This window comes from Vipera berus, assembly GCF_964194415.1.
Source record: "Vipera berus genome assembly, chromosome: 1".
NCBI classification, from domain to species: domain Eukaryota; kingdom Metazoa; phylum Chordata; class Lepidosauria; order Squamata; family Viperidae; genus Vipera; species Vipera berus.
In genome coordinates, this window is record NC_138202.1 from 151902371 (window position 1) to 151920424 (window position 18054).

The following is an 18054-nucleotide window of genomic DNA, read 5'->3' on the forward strand; positions in this document are numbered from 1 at the left end:
ATCCAGGAGAGAAGTGACAAAGGCATGGGTGATCGTGCATAGGGCATCTCGGTCCAAAAAGAGGCACAACTGGCGAACCTGTGCAACGGCCCCCTGGTCACAGCAGTTAGATGATCCTCCAAATTAAGCCGTGAATCCAGGAGGACACCCAAGTTGCGGGCCCTTTCTGAGGAGGGCAATAGCTCCCCCCCATCAAAAGAGATAGAACATGTTGGACAATACGAGATGCCAGTATACACAGCCACTCAGTCTTGGAGGGGTTCAGCCTGAGCCTGTTCCTTCCCATCCAGACCCGCACCGCCTCCAGGCACCAGGACATCACGTCAAGGACATCATTGGGTTGCTTGGGGTGGAGATAAACAACTGGGTATCATCGGCATATTGGTGATACCTCACCCCAAAGCCATGGATGATCTCACCCAGCGGCTTCATATAGATGTTAAAAAGGAGGGGGGAGAGAACCGACCTGAGGTACCCCACAAGAAAGGGGCCTCGGGGTAGATCTCTGCCCCCCTGCCACTACGAACTGCAAATGGCCCAAGAGGTAGGAGAACCACCGTAAAACAGTGCCTCCCACTCCCAACCCCTCGAGCCGTCGCAGCAGGATACCATGGTTGATGGTATCAAAAGCCGCTGAGGTCAAGTAGGACCAGGACAGAGGAGCAACCCCTGTCCCGGGCCCGCCAGAGATCATCTACCAGTGCAACCAATGCCGTTTCCGTGCTGTAACCGGACTGGTACGGGTCCAGATAGTCCGCTTCATCCAGGAATTGCGGAAGCTGACGCGTCACAACACTCTGAACAACCTTCGCTACAAAGTGAAGGTTGGAGACAGGATGATAGTTATTCAAGGAGGCCGGGTCCAGAGCAGGCTTCTTGAGAAGGGGCCTCACCACCGCCTCTGTTAAGGTGGAGGGGAAGACACCCTCCATCAATGAAGCATTGACAACTGCCTGGAGCCAGCCCCCTGTCACCTCCCCGACGGCCGAAACCAGCCAGGAGGGACATGGGTCCAGTAAACAAGTTGTAGTGCTCAGTCTACGCATGATCCTGTCCACATCATCCAAAGACACAGGGTCAAACTCACCCCAAATGGTGATGTATATAGTGTGATGTTTTATCGGGGAGAAGAGGGAGTAAGGTGGAAATACCCACAAGGACTCTTTGTTGTTCTCTTCCACATCCATACCCCATGTTGAAACAGTGCATGAATCAGCAGATAGTTTCTCAAAATAAGGATTATTTTCACGGTCACTTGGGATGACCAGTTCTGTTAGAGGTTTATCGACTTTGCAGTGTTGTTGCTAATTCCCTCAGATCACCAAATTCTTTTTACAATACCCACTTGTTCAGTATCTGGCAGAGTACTGAAAGGGTTAATCAAGTTTATCTCTAAGGTTCTTCAGAAAGCTGACTTGATATGGGAGGCACAGATTATTTATTCAGGCTCTCTCTTCTCAAGAACTGTGGTGAGAAAACGTCCTTGGAGTTACCAACTTTTATGCTATCATTAAACTTTAAAGGAAGAACTCTCTTATTGTCAATATGAGTTATTTAATGGGCTAAATCCCACTGTGTGAAACACACATAATGGGAAAAAATAAAATGGCAGAGTAACAGCAGAGCTGGAAGGAACCTTGTAGGTCTTCAAGTCCAACCCCCTGCTCAAGCAGGAGACCCTATACCTTTTCTGACAAGTGGCTGTCTAGTCTCTTCTTGAAAGCCTCCAGTGATGAAGCACCCACAACTTCTGAAAGCAAGGTGTTCCACTGGTTGATTGTTTTCACTGTCAGAAAATTTCTCCTTATTTCTAGGTTAAATCTATCCTTGATCAGTTTCCATCCATTGTTCCTTGTCTGGCTTTATTTTGAAGAACATGCTGGCAATCGTGGGGTGTTTGAATGAAAGCATTCAATTTAAAGACTCTCCTGGAGAGAAGCCATTCAACTTTTGCAAATCAAACAACTGCTTTTCACAATGTAGAAGATGACTACACGCTCCTGTGGATATAGACTTAGATCTCTTAGCTCAGGGGTCCCCAACCCTCGGTCCGTGGACAGGTACCAGGGCGTGGCATGCTAGCAACCGGTCCGCACAAACAAAGCCCCGTCTGAGAGATGCAGGTAGCACACAAAACCACGCACCCTCCGGTCGGCGGAAAAATCTCTCTCCACCGAACTGGTCCCTGGAGCCCCCAAAGTTGGGAACTTCTGTTTTAGCTTATTCCTCGCTCTTTTTAGGTTCCAAATTAGGATCCACCTTTCTGGCACTATTATCTGCTTTTAAGTCACAATTGTCTCTGCATGAGCTTGTTTTAACTGAGTCGGTCGCATCTGTCTTGAAATCAATCTGCTTACTTCTCATTAGCCACTGACAGCTTTCCTCTAGAACTCAGTATAAAGTTGTACTTACCTTGGATATAATTTAGCTCGGATGGACTTGTGATGCTGACCAAGTCACTCCCTTGCTTCTTACATGAGAGGTATGCTGCTTTCCAAGAAAGAGCAGCCTGTGTGTTTAATTGGTAACAATTTCCAGAATCTTTGAACTGTTCCCATGTATTTTGACAGCCATTCTCTGTTGAAGACAAGTATTCACATCTGAGATCTACAGGTACCATACCCATAATCTAGAACTCTTGAACATGTTGCCTTAATCAACTTAGTCAACATGAGAGCAAATATACATATACACATATTATCTTCATCTCCAATATTGGCATTCAATTTCCACTCTCTGTGCCATCCAGACTACAAAGGAGATGGACTGGGATCTAGATGTACAGTTTTACAACCCCCCCACCCCCACCCCCGGTTTCTCCTTGTGCTGTCTGCAACAGGTTTGTAAAACACATGAGAAAAAACAGGAACTAGTAAAACTGTGAGAACAAGAATTCACAAGGAAGAAGCATGTATCAATTAGGTTCTAGGTTTAAGATGAAACCACATTTTTTAAACATGTTTTTTATAACACAAACTGGAACCTCAGGCAAATAATTTTAATATCTTAACTTCTATATGACCCTCTTTTACCGGTCTACTATAGAGAGTGTCCTCTCGTATGGTATTGTGGTTTGGTATGCTGGTCTGACAGCCGCGGAAAGTATTACAGAGGGTGGTGAGCACAGCACAAGACATTGTGGGCTGTCCCCTGACACCACCGGGTGACATCGCCAGGGCTCGTTGCCTTGGAAGAGTGAGGAAAATTCTCAGGGATGACTCACACCCTGGACGGTATCTCTTTACCCTCCTACCATCGGGTAGGAGATATAGGAGTATAGCCAGCTGTACCAACAGGCTGAAAAACAGCTTTTATCCGTGGGCTGTTAGGCTTTTGAATAGGATATAATCTCTGTGAACTTATGCAGAATTGACTTGGGAGGCCGGTGGTGTAGTTGGTTCACATGGTGTGGTAGGATGGAGGGCTTGTTGTCACTGTGTGTTGGGGGGAGGGAGCACGGGGGGAGGCTCAGCTAATCTCAATGTACACATGTTGTACTTTGACAATAAAGGTTTATTATTATTATAATTGTAATTGCATACAACAGTATTGCTTAATCAGTATAAAGCTATTATTAGATGCGAAGCTCTGTTCATCCTTTTTCTCATGAAATACCAACATATATAATATGCATCAATACAACATTATTTTTCTCAGGATGCTATTTTAGGAAAGCTACTTGCCTCTTTTTAAGCAGAAGCCCCATTTTGTATCTTGATTGAAGTAAGTGGTTGTGGAACACCATTCACCTCCTGAATACTTCTCAATGTGAATGCAATCATGATACCATGTATTATTAACCAAGAAAGGAAACTCACAAGGTTTCCCATAGGCATTCCCATCCCTGGTATAAATTTCTGCATTAAAGAAACCAAAAGCAGATTTAACATTTTAAAAAATCTGGAAATGAGTCTGTGTGGTGTAAAATAAGCATATTTTTAAAATATTACTTTACTAATATTACTAAGACATGTATGACTGCAGGAAGAATCATGTATGCACAGATCTTAAGAGTTATATTAGGTAGAGCCAACTGTTAATGGAGCCAGAGATCATCAATAGTCAAAAAAAGTTAGGGGAAAAAAACTAGCATCAAAATCACAAGGTGATGATCTGAACTATACAACTTCAGGAACAATACAAATAGCCAAAGAAGGACTGGGTCTTCAGCAAAAAGTAGTGGGACATGCTACAGCAGGACCTCTGGAGACCAGCAGGTTTCCAATTGAGTACTAGAGCAGGGGTCCCCAACCCCTGGTCCGTGGACCAGTACCGGTCCGTGGCATGCCAGCAACTGGTCCACACAAACAAGCAAAGCCCCATCTGTGGGCTGCAGGCTGCAGCACACAAAACCACACACTCTCTAGTCCGTGGAAAAACCTTTCACCACATAACCAGTCCCTGGTGCCCAAAAGGTTGGGGATCTCTGTACTAGAGTATTCACACAGGAGGCTTTCTCACATTTTCCAAAGGAAAACATGCATTTTCCTCCTAAACTGCCTTGATTCGGCTTCAGTTGCCTCAAAAGCAGGGTAGCAACATAGTGGTGACTGTACTGTGAAAACATGACCTCAGTGAACCATAACCATCTTTGATCCAGGGCATGAAGCCTGGGTGCGTGATTTCTTGTCTTAGATAAAGTGCTTGAACATCTCTATATGTCGATTTCTAGCAAATATTTGAATTGCTGGTTTTAAAAGGATCCAGCTTCAAGTTTGGAGGAGGACTTTTATAACAGTCAATGCATAAGCTAGTACAGACATGTCAAACACACAACGTCATGTGACGTCGCATGATGTATTGGAGCTTTTTCTCCACTGCGGGTCATAGGGTGAGCGTGGTTTCTTGGTGATGTGCCTGGCCCGCGGGGTGGCAGTTTGACACCTCTGAGCTAGTAGATTAACTTTGCAAGGAGAATATGCCTTATCCACACGGGAAAGTAAAAAAAAGAAAAAGGAATTATTTCAAAATTGCTAGCAAAAGCAAGCCACATTTTTAATGTCAGAGCAATATGTGGATACAAACTTTTTGCCTGCACAGCTTTCATAACTTACTTGCATAGCAAGCTTTCAACATTGTTCTCATGCTAAATAACATATATTGTTATACTTTAAAGTGCTGCCTGTTATTGCAATGAAAATTTTGTCCTGGAAATTCTAAAAAATAAAAGAAATGGCCATGAGGTCTCAGTCTAATGCTTGTTTGTTTTCAATATGGTCAGTACTTTCAAATATACATTCATTTACCTGCTCTGCTCAAAATAATATTCAAAGCAATATAAGTAATAAGCAAAAACATGTAGCCACATTTCTTATCCATGTAGAAAGTGAAAACAACTCTTGCCAAGAAAAAAAAGGGATTTCAAAATCATAGCACTGGGGAAAGCAACCTGCGCCTCTTCAGACACTGCTGAACTACAGTTCCCAGCAACTGAAGCTAATTCAGCTACAACTTCATTGATTTGTGCGTTATGTTCTTTCTTTTGTTCACTGCCTAGAGTTCCACTGGCAGCTGGACAACTATATAAATCTGATCACTGGATAGTAGGTAACATCTGGAGGACTAGACAGCTAGCTAACACTATTGCTAGATAGCCAGGTAAAATCTGGAGGATCTTAAGTTCCTTTTAGGTTTCAGCCTTCAAGGTTGACATGAGACAATCAGGTTGGCTAATGAGATATCATAATTTGCACCAAAATAACTTTCAGTGGATGCAGTCAAAATAAAACTGGTGATAGTTTCAAGATTTCTTTGGCTATTCTTGCTGGCTTTCTAACAGAGGAAGAGCATTCTTCAGAGTTATTAAACACAAAATACAGGAGATATGACAATTCAGAATTATTTATCTTGTGTGGAGTATTATCATCTTAATTGTCCTGATTCTTCTGCTATTACTGTTGTGAATATCAAGCAGAGACAGGGCAAACTTTCGAACTCTAAGGGCTGCATATTATACTGATGAAAGCTGCCTTTGTTGGGTTGGAGAACAGGCATCTCTTCATACCAGCAGTGAAAGACTGTACAATCTTCTCATGTGAAGTGAACGAACAGTAATGTACCAAATCCCTGAGAAATTAAAGACTGTCCTCTGATAATCCTAGCAGATATTATTACTAACTCGGTCTTGTTAACAAAAAAGCCTAATCCACAAAGCCACAATACCGCGGCAAGATGTATGGCAGGGGTCTTCAAACTTGGCCCTTTTATGACTTGTGGACTTCAACTCCCAGAATTCCTCAGCCAGGCACTCTGGCTGAGGAATTCTGGGAGCTGAAGTCCACAAGTCATAAAAGGGCCAAGTTTGAAGACCCCTGATGTAAGCTTAGAAAGGAACCAGGAAGAACACTGTGCTAACAGGGTTTCAGCCACTGTAGATAAAAATAGCCTGAACTGGCTGAGGGTTAGGTTAGGTCAGGAGAAAAGGCCTATGAATATGAGATCTCTGGTGACTTTGTTGTAATAATTATAATTAATCTGTACAGCTCTTAAATTTAGATGTGTTAAACAGAAGTTAAAAAACAAGATAGTTCTTGCCCATGAGTTTATAATTTAATAAACTTTATAATAAAGATCTAAAGGGCGGGGTGGGAGAAAGGAAAAAGAGAAAAAAATACATTCGTTCATAGTTAGGTAAACACAAATATGGCTAGAAACAACTGTATGATACAGACCTCGTCAACCAACAGCTCCGCAGAACAAGACAGAAATACAAAAGATGCCTTGAGGTAATTTCCATTTATTTGTTTAGACATGCCCAGTGTTTTCTATAGCAAGCAGAAGACTGAGTGGTTTTGTACTCTAAAACTAGTGGAACTTCTTGTTTTCTGTGCACTAACTATAGAAAAAGAATAGCTAAAAAGGAATTTGTAGGACTTCCCCAGAGTTCCTTCAACTTAAAAATAATTTTATTGGTATTCAGAGAGAGAGAGAGAGAGAGAGAATGATTTCATTGTTATGGTTAATTCCCCATTTCTTATAAAGGATTATGTTCCTTGCTTTCTCTTCTGCAAAATGAAAAAATAGGTTTAATCAAAAGTAAAGTTTAGAAACTTCCACTTCCACTTTGCATTAACCCCAATCTCTTACAGCATAATCCAGCATAATGTCTAATATTTCACTAATTTTTCCCCACATGATATTTTCATCTGGAAATAATCTGTTTCATCCTGCAAAACCATAATAATAACCTGAGCCCTTTTAAAAATCATGAGAAATGTGCATGTTTTTCCAAAGGAACGTCAATTATTTGCACTGCTTTTTTCTTTAATTTATTTATTTATTTTTATCCCGCCTTTATTACTTTATATATAACGCAAGGCATATGCCATATATTCCTCCTCCTATTCTCCCCACAATCTTGAGGTGGGTTGGGCTGAAAGAGGGTGACTGGCTCAAAGTCCCCTAACTAGCTTTCATGCCTAAAGTGGAACTAAAACTCACGGTCTCCTGGTTTCTAGGTCAGCACCTTAATCAGTACACCAAACTGGTTCTATTAATGGTCTTAGTGCTCCCCCAAACGCATTCCAAAATATATTCAGTTATCCTCCAAATTAACATTCTATTAGATATCCCAAGTATGGATTTCAATTTCCCAAATTCTAAACCAGCATAGTCCCAGCATAGCTGAGAATTCTGGCACTCCTTATACCTGGAAACAATCTAAGTTAGAACATGGACAGGAATGTCTGAATTCCAGTTCATCACGTGTGTTAATTACGATTACTGGTGCTTAATCATCATTTGATGCGACCCTCAACTGGGAATGCCCCCTTTCTTCTGAACTCCTTAGAAGTCAGCATTTCACCACATTCTTGTTGGAACCCTTCTTTCCTTTCTATAAATGAAAGAAAATACATACCGCTATATGGAAATTTACAAATTGTATCGCTGGAATTGCTTCTTCTCCAAGCATCAGAAGAGTTTGGGCTTACAGTGAGGATTCCATTCTTTAATGTTACTTTGTTCTGAGATGCGGAGAGGATGGAATCACCAACACATCGCCACCAGAGATTGACATCCGAGTCACAAACAAACATTTTTAAGGTATTTGTAGACTTGGCAGTCTCTAGTCCAAGGCACTTTTGGGATCCCAAATTAAAAAGGCGATGTTGAGAGACCCATGTCCATAAGCTCTCATCTGTCTCCTCACAAACTCCTAATATTAGGCGCTGGCTTTGAACTTGGATGCACTTATTAGAGCGTTCATGCCGAATGGTGAAAAGATTGTTATCTGCATGGAGAAAAGAACATATTTTAGTGATTTTTCTGTTCTAACTTGCAGTAGATACAAAAATAATACTGAGAGATTATGCAGTAGCACTGGAAAGCATTGTCAACATTAAGTTCCATGACAGAGCACCTTAATAATTACTGAAAATACCTGTGTCTATTTATATACTTACAAACAGCATTCTCTAGGCAGCAAAAACATTACATATAGTTTTTGAAAGATCATTAAAAAAGCAACATGATCTCAGAATCAAATAAAACAATATTTAAAGATAAAAGGTAAAGGTAAAGGTTGCCCCGCACATGTGTGCTAGTCGTTTCCGACTCTAGGGGCCGGTGCTCATCTCCGTTTCAAAGCAGCATCAATATTGGTATAACTCAGTGTGCTCAAGGTTCAGGGCCCTGGAATAACAAGAGCAGCAGCAACAACAAAGAGATTATAAGAAAAGTATTAAAATCTCTGTGAAAAGTGTTTTATAAGTGGGAAAACACCTCTGCCCTTTTCCCTTGCAAAAATTCAGATGATCAATAGATGGCAGTAAAGAGGTATCGACCATTTTAGCTGTTTGCCCTCTAGCAGTAACCCAGATATTTGAAAGCTAAAACTGGTATAATCTTGTGTACTATCTACGCAAACATCTGTTGAAAGGAGCATTCAGAGAAGGCCTGTAAATATGACAAGATTTTTCTAATAGGTTGGTAGAAAATTATCAAAATAAAAAATGGAGTGGAAGCTAGAAAAGATGATAAAATAAAGGTAAACAGTGGTCCTCATTTAACAACCCCTCTTTCAATGACTTTTCAAATCATAATTTTTCTGAACGAGTAGTCACATAATCACAATCCAATCATCTTGCAATTATGACTGCAAGTCATGTGATCACCATTTGTAACTTTCTTTGCTGGCTTCCAACAAGTGAAGGGGATGCCAGATCACAAATGACAACCATGTGATGTCCTCACTTAACAACCTGCAGTAATTCAGTTAACAATAGCAACTGGAAATGCTAGTCCAAACTGCTGCTGTTAAATGAGGACTGTCTGTAATACGTTCAGCAACCTTCTGGAGTTCTTTGGGGGACATTCTCAGAAAAAAACTTCATGTAATATACTGCATAATCTAAACAGAGCTCAGATAACTATGTTTAGTGTATCAACTACAATAAAAGGATTCAGAATCAGAGGCCACTTATGCCTCCAATGATGCTGCTAGATTAATAAGACTCCCCAGTGGATAAACCTAGTCTTTTAAAATTTAGGTGAATTCATGGACGTGTCCATTTGATTTTCTTCATAGCTGTTGTTGTTAGCTGCGAAGTCGTGTCCGACCCATCGTGACCCTATGGACATAGTACAGTAATGCAAAAGTGCCTTCTCTTAGGATGCTTTTTCAACTTCCCTGAAACACTAAGTAGGCCTAGCCCTGCTTAGTAACTAATCTCAAAAAGGTTAACCTGGTGAACTTTTCTAGTTTAATGCCCTATTTTCTAGTACAACCTTTTATTGCATTCCCAGTATTGTTTAGAAATTTAGATTAAACCAGTTTATTAGCTCTTATGGATGTAATCCTAAATATTTACAGTTTAACCATTAATTATAAGCATGTTCCATTGAACCAATAGATATTATTCCTATGCAAATGTATCCTGGATAGAAATATAAGATTTATTATACATCTGATGCAAGCTAAACTAATTAATATAATTTATTAAAGAATAAATTATAAAATTATCTGTAAATGAATTAAATTTGATTTGAAATGACGATCTATTCTATATTTATGTATTTATGTGCTAATGTTTTATTCATTTTAAAACTACAAAGTTTTTAAAATTAAATAAAAACAGTAAGTTGCCGAATTCTGAAAACCAGTTTACTAGAACTTAAACCAATTAAAACCTATTTGCTGGTATAAAAAGACCACTGCGGTCTGGTCTAGTCTGATTACTAAATTTCACATCATAAAGAAAGCCCTGATGAGAACAATTTTAATTGCTGTATGAATTTAACTTAGGCTAAAATTATGTCTTTTGTTATGCTTACACTGGAGAAAATAACTTGAGATAGTACACTAAGAGCAATGAATTGTGCAGAAACTACAATTTCAGTGCAGTACTGAAGGTTTTTCTCAGTAATATTTATTACTCAGTTAAAATTTATTTTGTAGTGTACGAAATGTTTCTGCTTTATATTCTCTAATGATTAAATTAATAATAGATTTCTAAAAGTCACAGCAGTGAATTAAGCACCCTGCAAACAGAACACAAGCAGAACTTTATTTGAAACCACCTAAAATATTATGCCAATCTGGGATTTGAAATATTTATTTGCAATTTACTAGCCTGAATACTGGTGTTTTGTATGCAAAGCTTCTATCTAAAGTATGTTTAGATGCACTGCTCAGGGTATTTTCCCTGGAGTCATGCTTCAAGCATTGTGTAGAAAGAAAACAATTGTGCTAATAATGTTCAATGTATTTAACTGAAATGCACTTTGCAAATTCTGCTTGATTTTGAAAATGTCCCCCATGCATGGGGAAGATTTTTGAACACACTGATGAACAAACAAATGCCCTCAACAATAAACCTGGGGAGGGGGGTTAACAGTGATTCATCTTCATGGGTGGTGGACATATTTATTGGCACGATGTTCGGGTTTTTAGTCAGCAATGCAGTATCTTGTTAATATGTTTGATTTATTATTTTATGCTTTATCAATTTTTTGTTATAGCTGTATCCCAAGCCGCAGTGAAGCCAGATCTGGGATTATAAAGCACACAAGCCCAATGGCAAGAACTAACAACCCAGTCCAGGACCAGGAGATGGAGGAACGAGGACTTCCTCCACCATCTGAGCAAGATTTATTTTTTTATTTTTATTTTAATTCCATTTATATCCCGCCCTTCTCCGAAGACTCAGGGCGGCTTACAAGCTTAGCAGTAGCCTTCATTCTATGTATATGCCTGCTTATTAGGGCTTTCACACACACCCCAAGCGGCATTATTACAAAGTCAGCTTAATTGCCCCCAACAATCTGGGTCCTCATTTTACCTACCTCGGAAGGATGGAAGGCTGAGTCAACCTTGAGCCTGGTGGGATGCGAACCTGCGCTAATTGCAGGCAGCTGGTGTTACTTAAGGAGGCATTAGCCCACTGCTCCACCTCTCTTTCAACTATCAGCAACATTTTAAAAATCACCAACAAGGGCCACTCTGCTAACACAACTAGCTTTGGTGCCGTGTGTGTTTGTGTGTGTGTGAGAGAGAATACATTCATGCAGGATGACACATGTAAAGACTGGCTGGGACCTATGTTGTGACAATCCAATGTTCTGTCATTTGTTTTGTCATCCAAAACAAAGTGAAACCATTACTTCTCATAAAATGGGAAACCACACTATTGATGCAGCTTAAAATAGTGTTTGTCTGAATATAAGTCAGCAATGACTCATATTTCTGACTCAGTGTCATGGTTCCGATAGATACAGAACACCAAGGCAAGAGGTTTCCTTAAAGAACATATTTATTGGCTACAAAGTATTGGCACGATCAAAAAGTAAAACCAAGACTGAAGTTCCCTCCCAAAGTTTACAAAGATGAACTTCCCACCCCAGTAATATGCCATTAATTACATTCCCCAATAAACTACTTTGGTGGGCTTTCTAAGGGAAGGCTCAATACACCAAAACCTAAGCAGCAATGACCTTGGTTCCCACAGGACAATTTACTGTTTTGTCTAACCTTAAAAGCACACATCCCCCCTCCCAACTGTGGCAACTGAAAACAAAGTTGCAGTGTTGATACTCAGTTTGTAATCAATAATTCTAAAATCTTTTTCACAAGCACAATAGTTAATTCAAGTATGCGCCTTGCTGTATCTGTACATTTGATTTTGGTTTTCTAACTGAAAAAATGCATTTATCTCTATTAAATTGTATTCTGTTTTACTAATAATTAAATTGCCTTAATTTTTAAGATAGGGATGAATTTTCCTTCTCATTAGAAGGGAATCCCACCAAATTCCATATAGACATTATGCACACTTTGATAAGGTTCATTACATGACTTCTTACAAATCTTTAATAAAATGCTGGAAAGTAAGGGGCCCAGAGATAAACCTTGTGAAAATTCACCGAAAATGTCATTCTTTTCCAAAGATGGTTTTCAAGACAGCTTTCTACCCATTTAATATTCCTGTGATCCAGCCTTCTAATCAGAATATTATGTCAAATGCTTTCTAAGATCACTGCATACAGCATATATTTGTAGCATTCTCATTCCGACTTCTGGTAAGTGACATATTTTTTTCAAGCTATTTGTAGCTCAGTAACTTGAGTATCTGCTGTAAAATTTTAAGTTTCAGAATCCGGTTCCTAGATCATCCTTTCTCCCCTTTTTGCAAATAGAAACAATAATAGTCAGCCTTCAGTTGCTTAGCATTTTATTCTTTCCACGAATCCTTCATGTTTGCCTAATCCATCACTATTTTAGGAGGCCATTAATCTGGCCCTGGAGATGATAACTTTTTCAGAGTAAATAGAAATATGATCAAGAAATACCCATCAGTCTCAACTTTAACATTGTGCCTTCATTTCATAATTGTCTGGAAGTGCACATACCTTCTTACTAGAGAACACTTAGTGAAAATAAGTGCTGAGTAGTTTTGCTTCTTGTTATATTAAAATTTTGCCATCTCCAACAACATAGGTAATTCTCAACATATGACAGTTCAGTTACAATGGTGCTGAACGAATTATTATGCTTTCATCAAAGCCCAGTGAACAATCTCTCCTGCAGCCTAAGCAATGAAAGCAGTGCCGAGTGATCAAAGATTCCTACAAGAGCAACTTCATGAACTTAAGATTATAATTGATAGAAGCAAAAGAAAAGTATAAAGTTGGATCATTTAATTAGGGATAAAATATGAAATATTTTTAAAAACTTCTGGAAACCATTTATGGACTTTCTGCCAATACGTGGGTAGAAAAGACGACGTTTGGATTTGTGGGTGGATAAGGGGAGGAGCTATGGTAAAAAATAAATTTTGTATGTAACCTGATAAGAGGTGGGGAACTATTAATTTGCTTTTACAAATAGTCCTCGACTTGACTACAACTGAGCCCAAAATTTCTGTTGCCAAATGAGACATTTGTTAAGTAAGTTTTGCCCCATTTTACGACCTTTCTTGCCACAGTTGTTAAGTGAATCACTGCACTTGTTAAATTAGAAACCTGGTTATTAAGTGAATCTGGATTCCCCATGGACTTTGCTTGTCAGGTTACAAAAGAGGTTCACATGACCCCAGGACACTGCAACCATCTAAGTATGTGTCCGTTGCTAACAGTCTGAATTTTGATCACGTGACCATGGGATGCTGTGATGATTATAAGTTTGAAAAAAAAAGGCATGTCACTTTTTTCAATGATGTTGTAACTTTGAACAGTCACTAAATTAACTGTTGTAAGTTGAGGACTACCTGTATTTGTAACAAGAAAGATCTGGATTCACTTCTTTAAATATTCTATCTCTTTTCCCTTATTCTTTTTTGCACTCTGCATTTATTTTATTTTTTTCTGATTTTCAGTTTGTATTTTCTTTTTGCACTGTAAAAGTATTTTGTTTAAAAAGTGACAGAAGAAATTCTACGAAGTTCTGGACATTGTGGTAAAGCTATCTTAGCCCTAGATAATGTTGATTGCCACTTTCTGCACTTTTGAGGAAATGCAATAATAATTATTATATGCCTGTACCATACAGTATTTTTGCTTTTTTATGAGACAGTTACTTTTCAGCTTAGAAGAGATGTTGAAGGCAAAAGTTATTTACAAAACTGCCCAACAAAGTGTGGTAGCAGCTTCAGGAAAGACACCAAGGGCAAGAGAATGAATGAAGGCATTCCACAGACAGTATTGCAAATAGCCCAAGAAAACTGAAGTTTAATTAGGGAGACTTCTTTTTATATTTGCAGTTGCACAGCATTTAACTTCAACAGCAACATCTATCACATGCCTCAATCTTTCAACACGGAAGTGGGATGTGTCTTAAGATAAGTGGTGAAGTTTTCTGCAAATGTGGGAATCAAGTCTAGCTAAAAGAAATTTTCTGAGAGTGAAATGTACAAGTTTCAATTTCAAGCTTCTGTGTATCCAAACACATACTGTATGTAAAATGCTACATCTCTAAGATTTAACTTTTGTACAACTATGTAAAAGTATCTAGCTTTCTAAAATAAATAAAAAAACCCTCTTCTCACCATTGTTCACTTTCAAAGTCTTCCAATACTAATCTCTGAGCTTCAAATATCTGGCTGGCCATTAGATTAGGGGTCCCCAACCTCCAGTCCAGGGACTGATACTAGGCCGCGGCATGCCAGCAACAACTGGGCCGCACAAACAAGCAAAGTCCCATCCGTGGGATGCAGGCAGCACACAAAACCACGCCCACTCCAGTCCGCAGAAAAACCTCTCTCCATGTAACCGGTCCCTGGTGCCCCAAAGGTTGGAGACCTCTGCACTAGATGACATTAAAAAAACCAGGGAAAAAAAATCTTTGCTGCCATTCAATGGGCATGCAGATCTTTGCAGCTCACACAAGATAACCTTAACCGTTCCTTCCAAGCTGCACCTGTTTGACCACACTGAACCTATCATATCCTGGTAAAAGAAATGCGCAGTCACTCAGCTTGTTTCTTACAAGTCTGTGGTTGAGGACTCTGGTTCTAACCTGTAGAATATCTGGAGTCTAGAAGTACAAGCGGAAGATGGAACTACTTAACCATTGTGGCACACTGGCTCTGTTATTATTCTTTAATATAAAATTTTATTAGCATTCAAGCATACACCTATTGCATCTATCACACATCTAGAACATGCAGATTAGATAAAATTCATTATATATATATTTTTTTAAAAAATCCGGCATTTTCCTAGCATTAAGAGGCCTGCTCTCCAGGTAACAAAATCCTGTGGATATTTCCCAAGTCTGTCTGTGAATTAGGCCTCTGCCTACCAATTCAAGTTATTTCCAAGTAAGTGTAAAAAAGACCACAGCTTTAAATTCTCAACTCCAAAATGATTTATCAATAAGAATATGAATAAAAGTTTGGCTTACAACAGAAGTATCTGCTCTTGCAAGCCTCATAAGACGCATTTAACTATTGTCAGAATTATAACGATGTGTGTGATACAAAGATATTGTTATCCCATCATTTCAAACAGCTTTCATGCAGCCCCTTCAAATAAGTCTTAAAGCAGAGATATTGCTCTGTAAGAAAGTAATAGCTGGAATTTCAGCCTATTCAAAAGGTTCTCTCTCCCCCTTTGTAATCAGTGCCATTTTTGTGTTGTGCCTGCAATACTGATTATTATAAATTTCCGCTAGTATAATATCCTATCCATTCAGCATCAACTCAGGTTGCCTTTCCAGTTTTCCTTACTAGTTGCATTTTATGGATTGCATCTTTAACTGAGATGAGACAGAACCATCCCATTCATCTTGCAATTTGGCAAATGTTGCTACAGTTATGGAATGCTATGACCACACTTTTTGGCTTTGTCCATTTGACTGTCATTAAACATGACTCTGTGAACCAAGATACCAGTTTCATAGCATTGCCATTTGGTCTCCACAGTATCAACACAATTCCCTTTTCTTCCAGGAAAAGGGAGAAATTGATTTTTTCTTCCAGAATACCTTACTCCAATTTATAACTTAATGGGCCTGGTTGCACTCTTTGTTTCTTCAATTTCTGAGCATTGAGTTTGCCAGTTCATGGATTCTCTTTCATTAAAAACTCAATGAAATCATCCTAAAACCTTCATCATGATGGATCTATTGTCTACCAAGAAGTACCACACTTTCATAGTATCCAGTTAAATAGCATTTCCCAGTATCTCTATAAAAGGAAAACCACTGCAGGTACTAGTTTATGGACAGGATAAAACTATATTATGTATATATATATATAAGTACGTGTATGTCCCCTTCATGGATTACTGCCTTGTCATGGCGAAGGGGCTTGCGTAATTCAATGAAGCTATGAGCTATGCCGTGCAGGGCCACCCAAGACGGACAGGTCATAGCCGAGAGTTCTGACAAAACGTGATCCACTGGAGAAGGAAATGGCAACCCACTCCAGTATCTTTGCCATGAAAACCCTATGGACAGTACCAAAAGGCAAAACGATATGACGCTGGAAGATGAGCCCCTCAGGTCGGAAGGCGTCCAATATGCTACTGGGGAAGAGCAGAGGGCTAGTACTAGTAGCGCCAGAAAGAATGAAGCGACTGGGCCAAAGCCGAAAGGACGCTCAGCTGTGGATGTGTCTGGTGGTGAAAGGAAAGTCCGATGCTGTAAAGATTTTTTCTCCATAGGAACCTGGAATGTAAGATCCATGAATCAAGGAAAGCTGGACGTGGTCAAACAAGAGATGACAAGACTGAATATCGACATCTTAGGTATCAGCGAACTAAAATGGACAGGAATGGGTGAATTTAATTCAGATGACCATCAGGTATACTACTGCGGACAAGAATCCCTCAGAAGAAATGGAGTAGCCTTCATAGTCAATAAAAGAGTAGGAAAAGCAATACTGGGATACAATCCTCAAAATGACAGAATGATCTCAGTTCGAATCCAAGGCAAACCATTCAATATCACAGTAGTCCAAGTCTATGCCCCAACCACCAGTGCTGAAGAGGATGAAATTGACCGGTTCTACGAAGCCCTACAGCACCTTATAGAACTAACACCAAAAAACGATGTCCTTATAATCATGGGGGATAGGAATGCTAAAGTAGGAAGCCAAAAGATAACTGGAATAACAGGCAAGTTTGGCCTTGGAGTACAAAATGAAGCAGGGCACAGGCTGATAGAATTTTGTCAAGAGAATACGATGGTCATAGCAAACACTCTTTTCCAACAACCCAAGAGACGGCTCTACACATGGACATCACCAGACGGTCAACACAGAAATCAGATTGACTATATGCTCTGCAGCCAAAGATGGAGAAGCTCTATACAGTCAGTAAAAACAAGACCAGGAGCTGACTGTGGCTCAGACCATGAGCTTCTCCTTGCAAAGTTTAGGCTTAAACTGAAGAAAGTAGGGAAAAGCACTAGGCCACTCAGGTATGAATTAAATCATATCCCTGTTGAATATACAGTAGAGGTGACAAATAGATTTAAGGAATTAGATCTGATAGACAGAGTGCCTGAAGAACTATGGACAGAGGTTCGTGACATTGTACAAGAGGTAGCAACCAAAACCATCCCAAAGAAAAAGAAATGCAAGAAAGCAAAATGGCTGTCTGAGGAAGCTTTGCAAATAGCTGAGGAAAGGAGGGAAGCGAAAGGCAAGGGAGAAAAACATAGATACGCCCAATTGAATGCAGAATTCCAGAGAATAGCTAGAAGAGATAAGAATGCCTTCTTAAATGAACAGTGCAAAGAAATAGAAGAAAACAATAGAATAGGGAGGACCAGAGATCTTTTCAAGAAAATTGGAGAGATGAAGGGAATGTTTAATGCAAAAATGGGCATGATAAAGGACCAAAATGGCAGGGACCTAACAGAGGCAGAAGAGATTAAGAAGAGGTGGCAAAATTACACAGAAGAACTATACAAGAATGAGCTTAACGTCCCTAATAATCACAATGAGGTGGTCACTGACCTCGAGCCAGACATCCTAGAATGTGAAGTGAAGTGGGCCTTAGAAAAGCTGAGCAACAACAAAGCTAGTGGAGGTGACAGTATTCCAGCTGAGCTATTCAAAATCTTAAAAGACAGTGCAGTAAAAGTGCTACACTCAATTTGCCAGCAAATTTGGA

The 18054-nt window shown here is 39.5% G+C and overlaps 1 protein-coding gene across 1 annotated transcript in view; it reads right to left on the reverse strand.

Annotated features, from left to right (window-relative positions):
- LY75 (lymphocyte antigen 75) overlaps positions 1-18054 on the reverse strand; it is an 81513-nt gene that overhangs the window by 57893 nt on the left and 5566 nt on the right. The window contains exons 2-4 of the mRNA XM_081313213.1: positions 7859-8230; positions 3684-3857; positions 2413-2577 (exon numbers count right to left, since the gene is read on the reverse strand). Coding sequence (XP_081169339.1) covers positions 2413-2577; positions 3684-3857; positions 7859-8230 — 711 coding nt within the window. The remainder of the gene's footprint in view (positions 1-2412; positions 2578-3683; positions 3858-7858; positions 8231-18054) is intronic.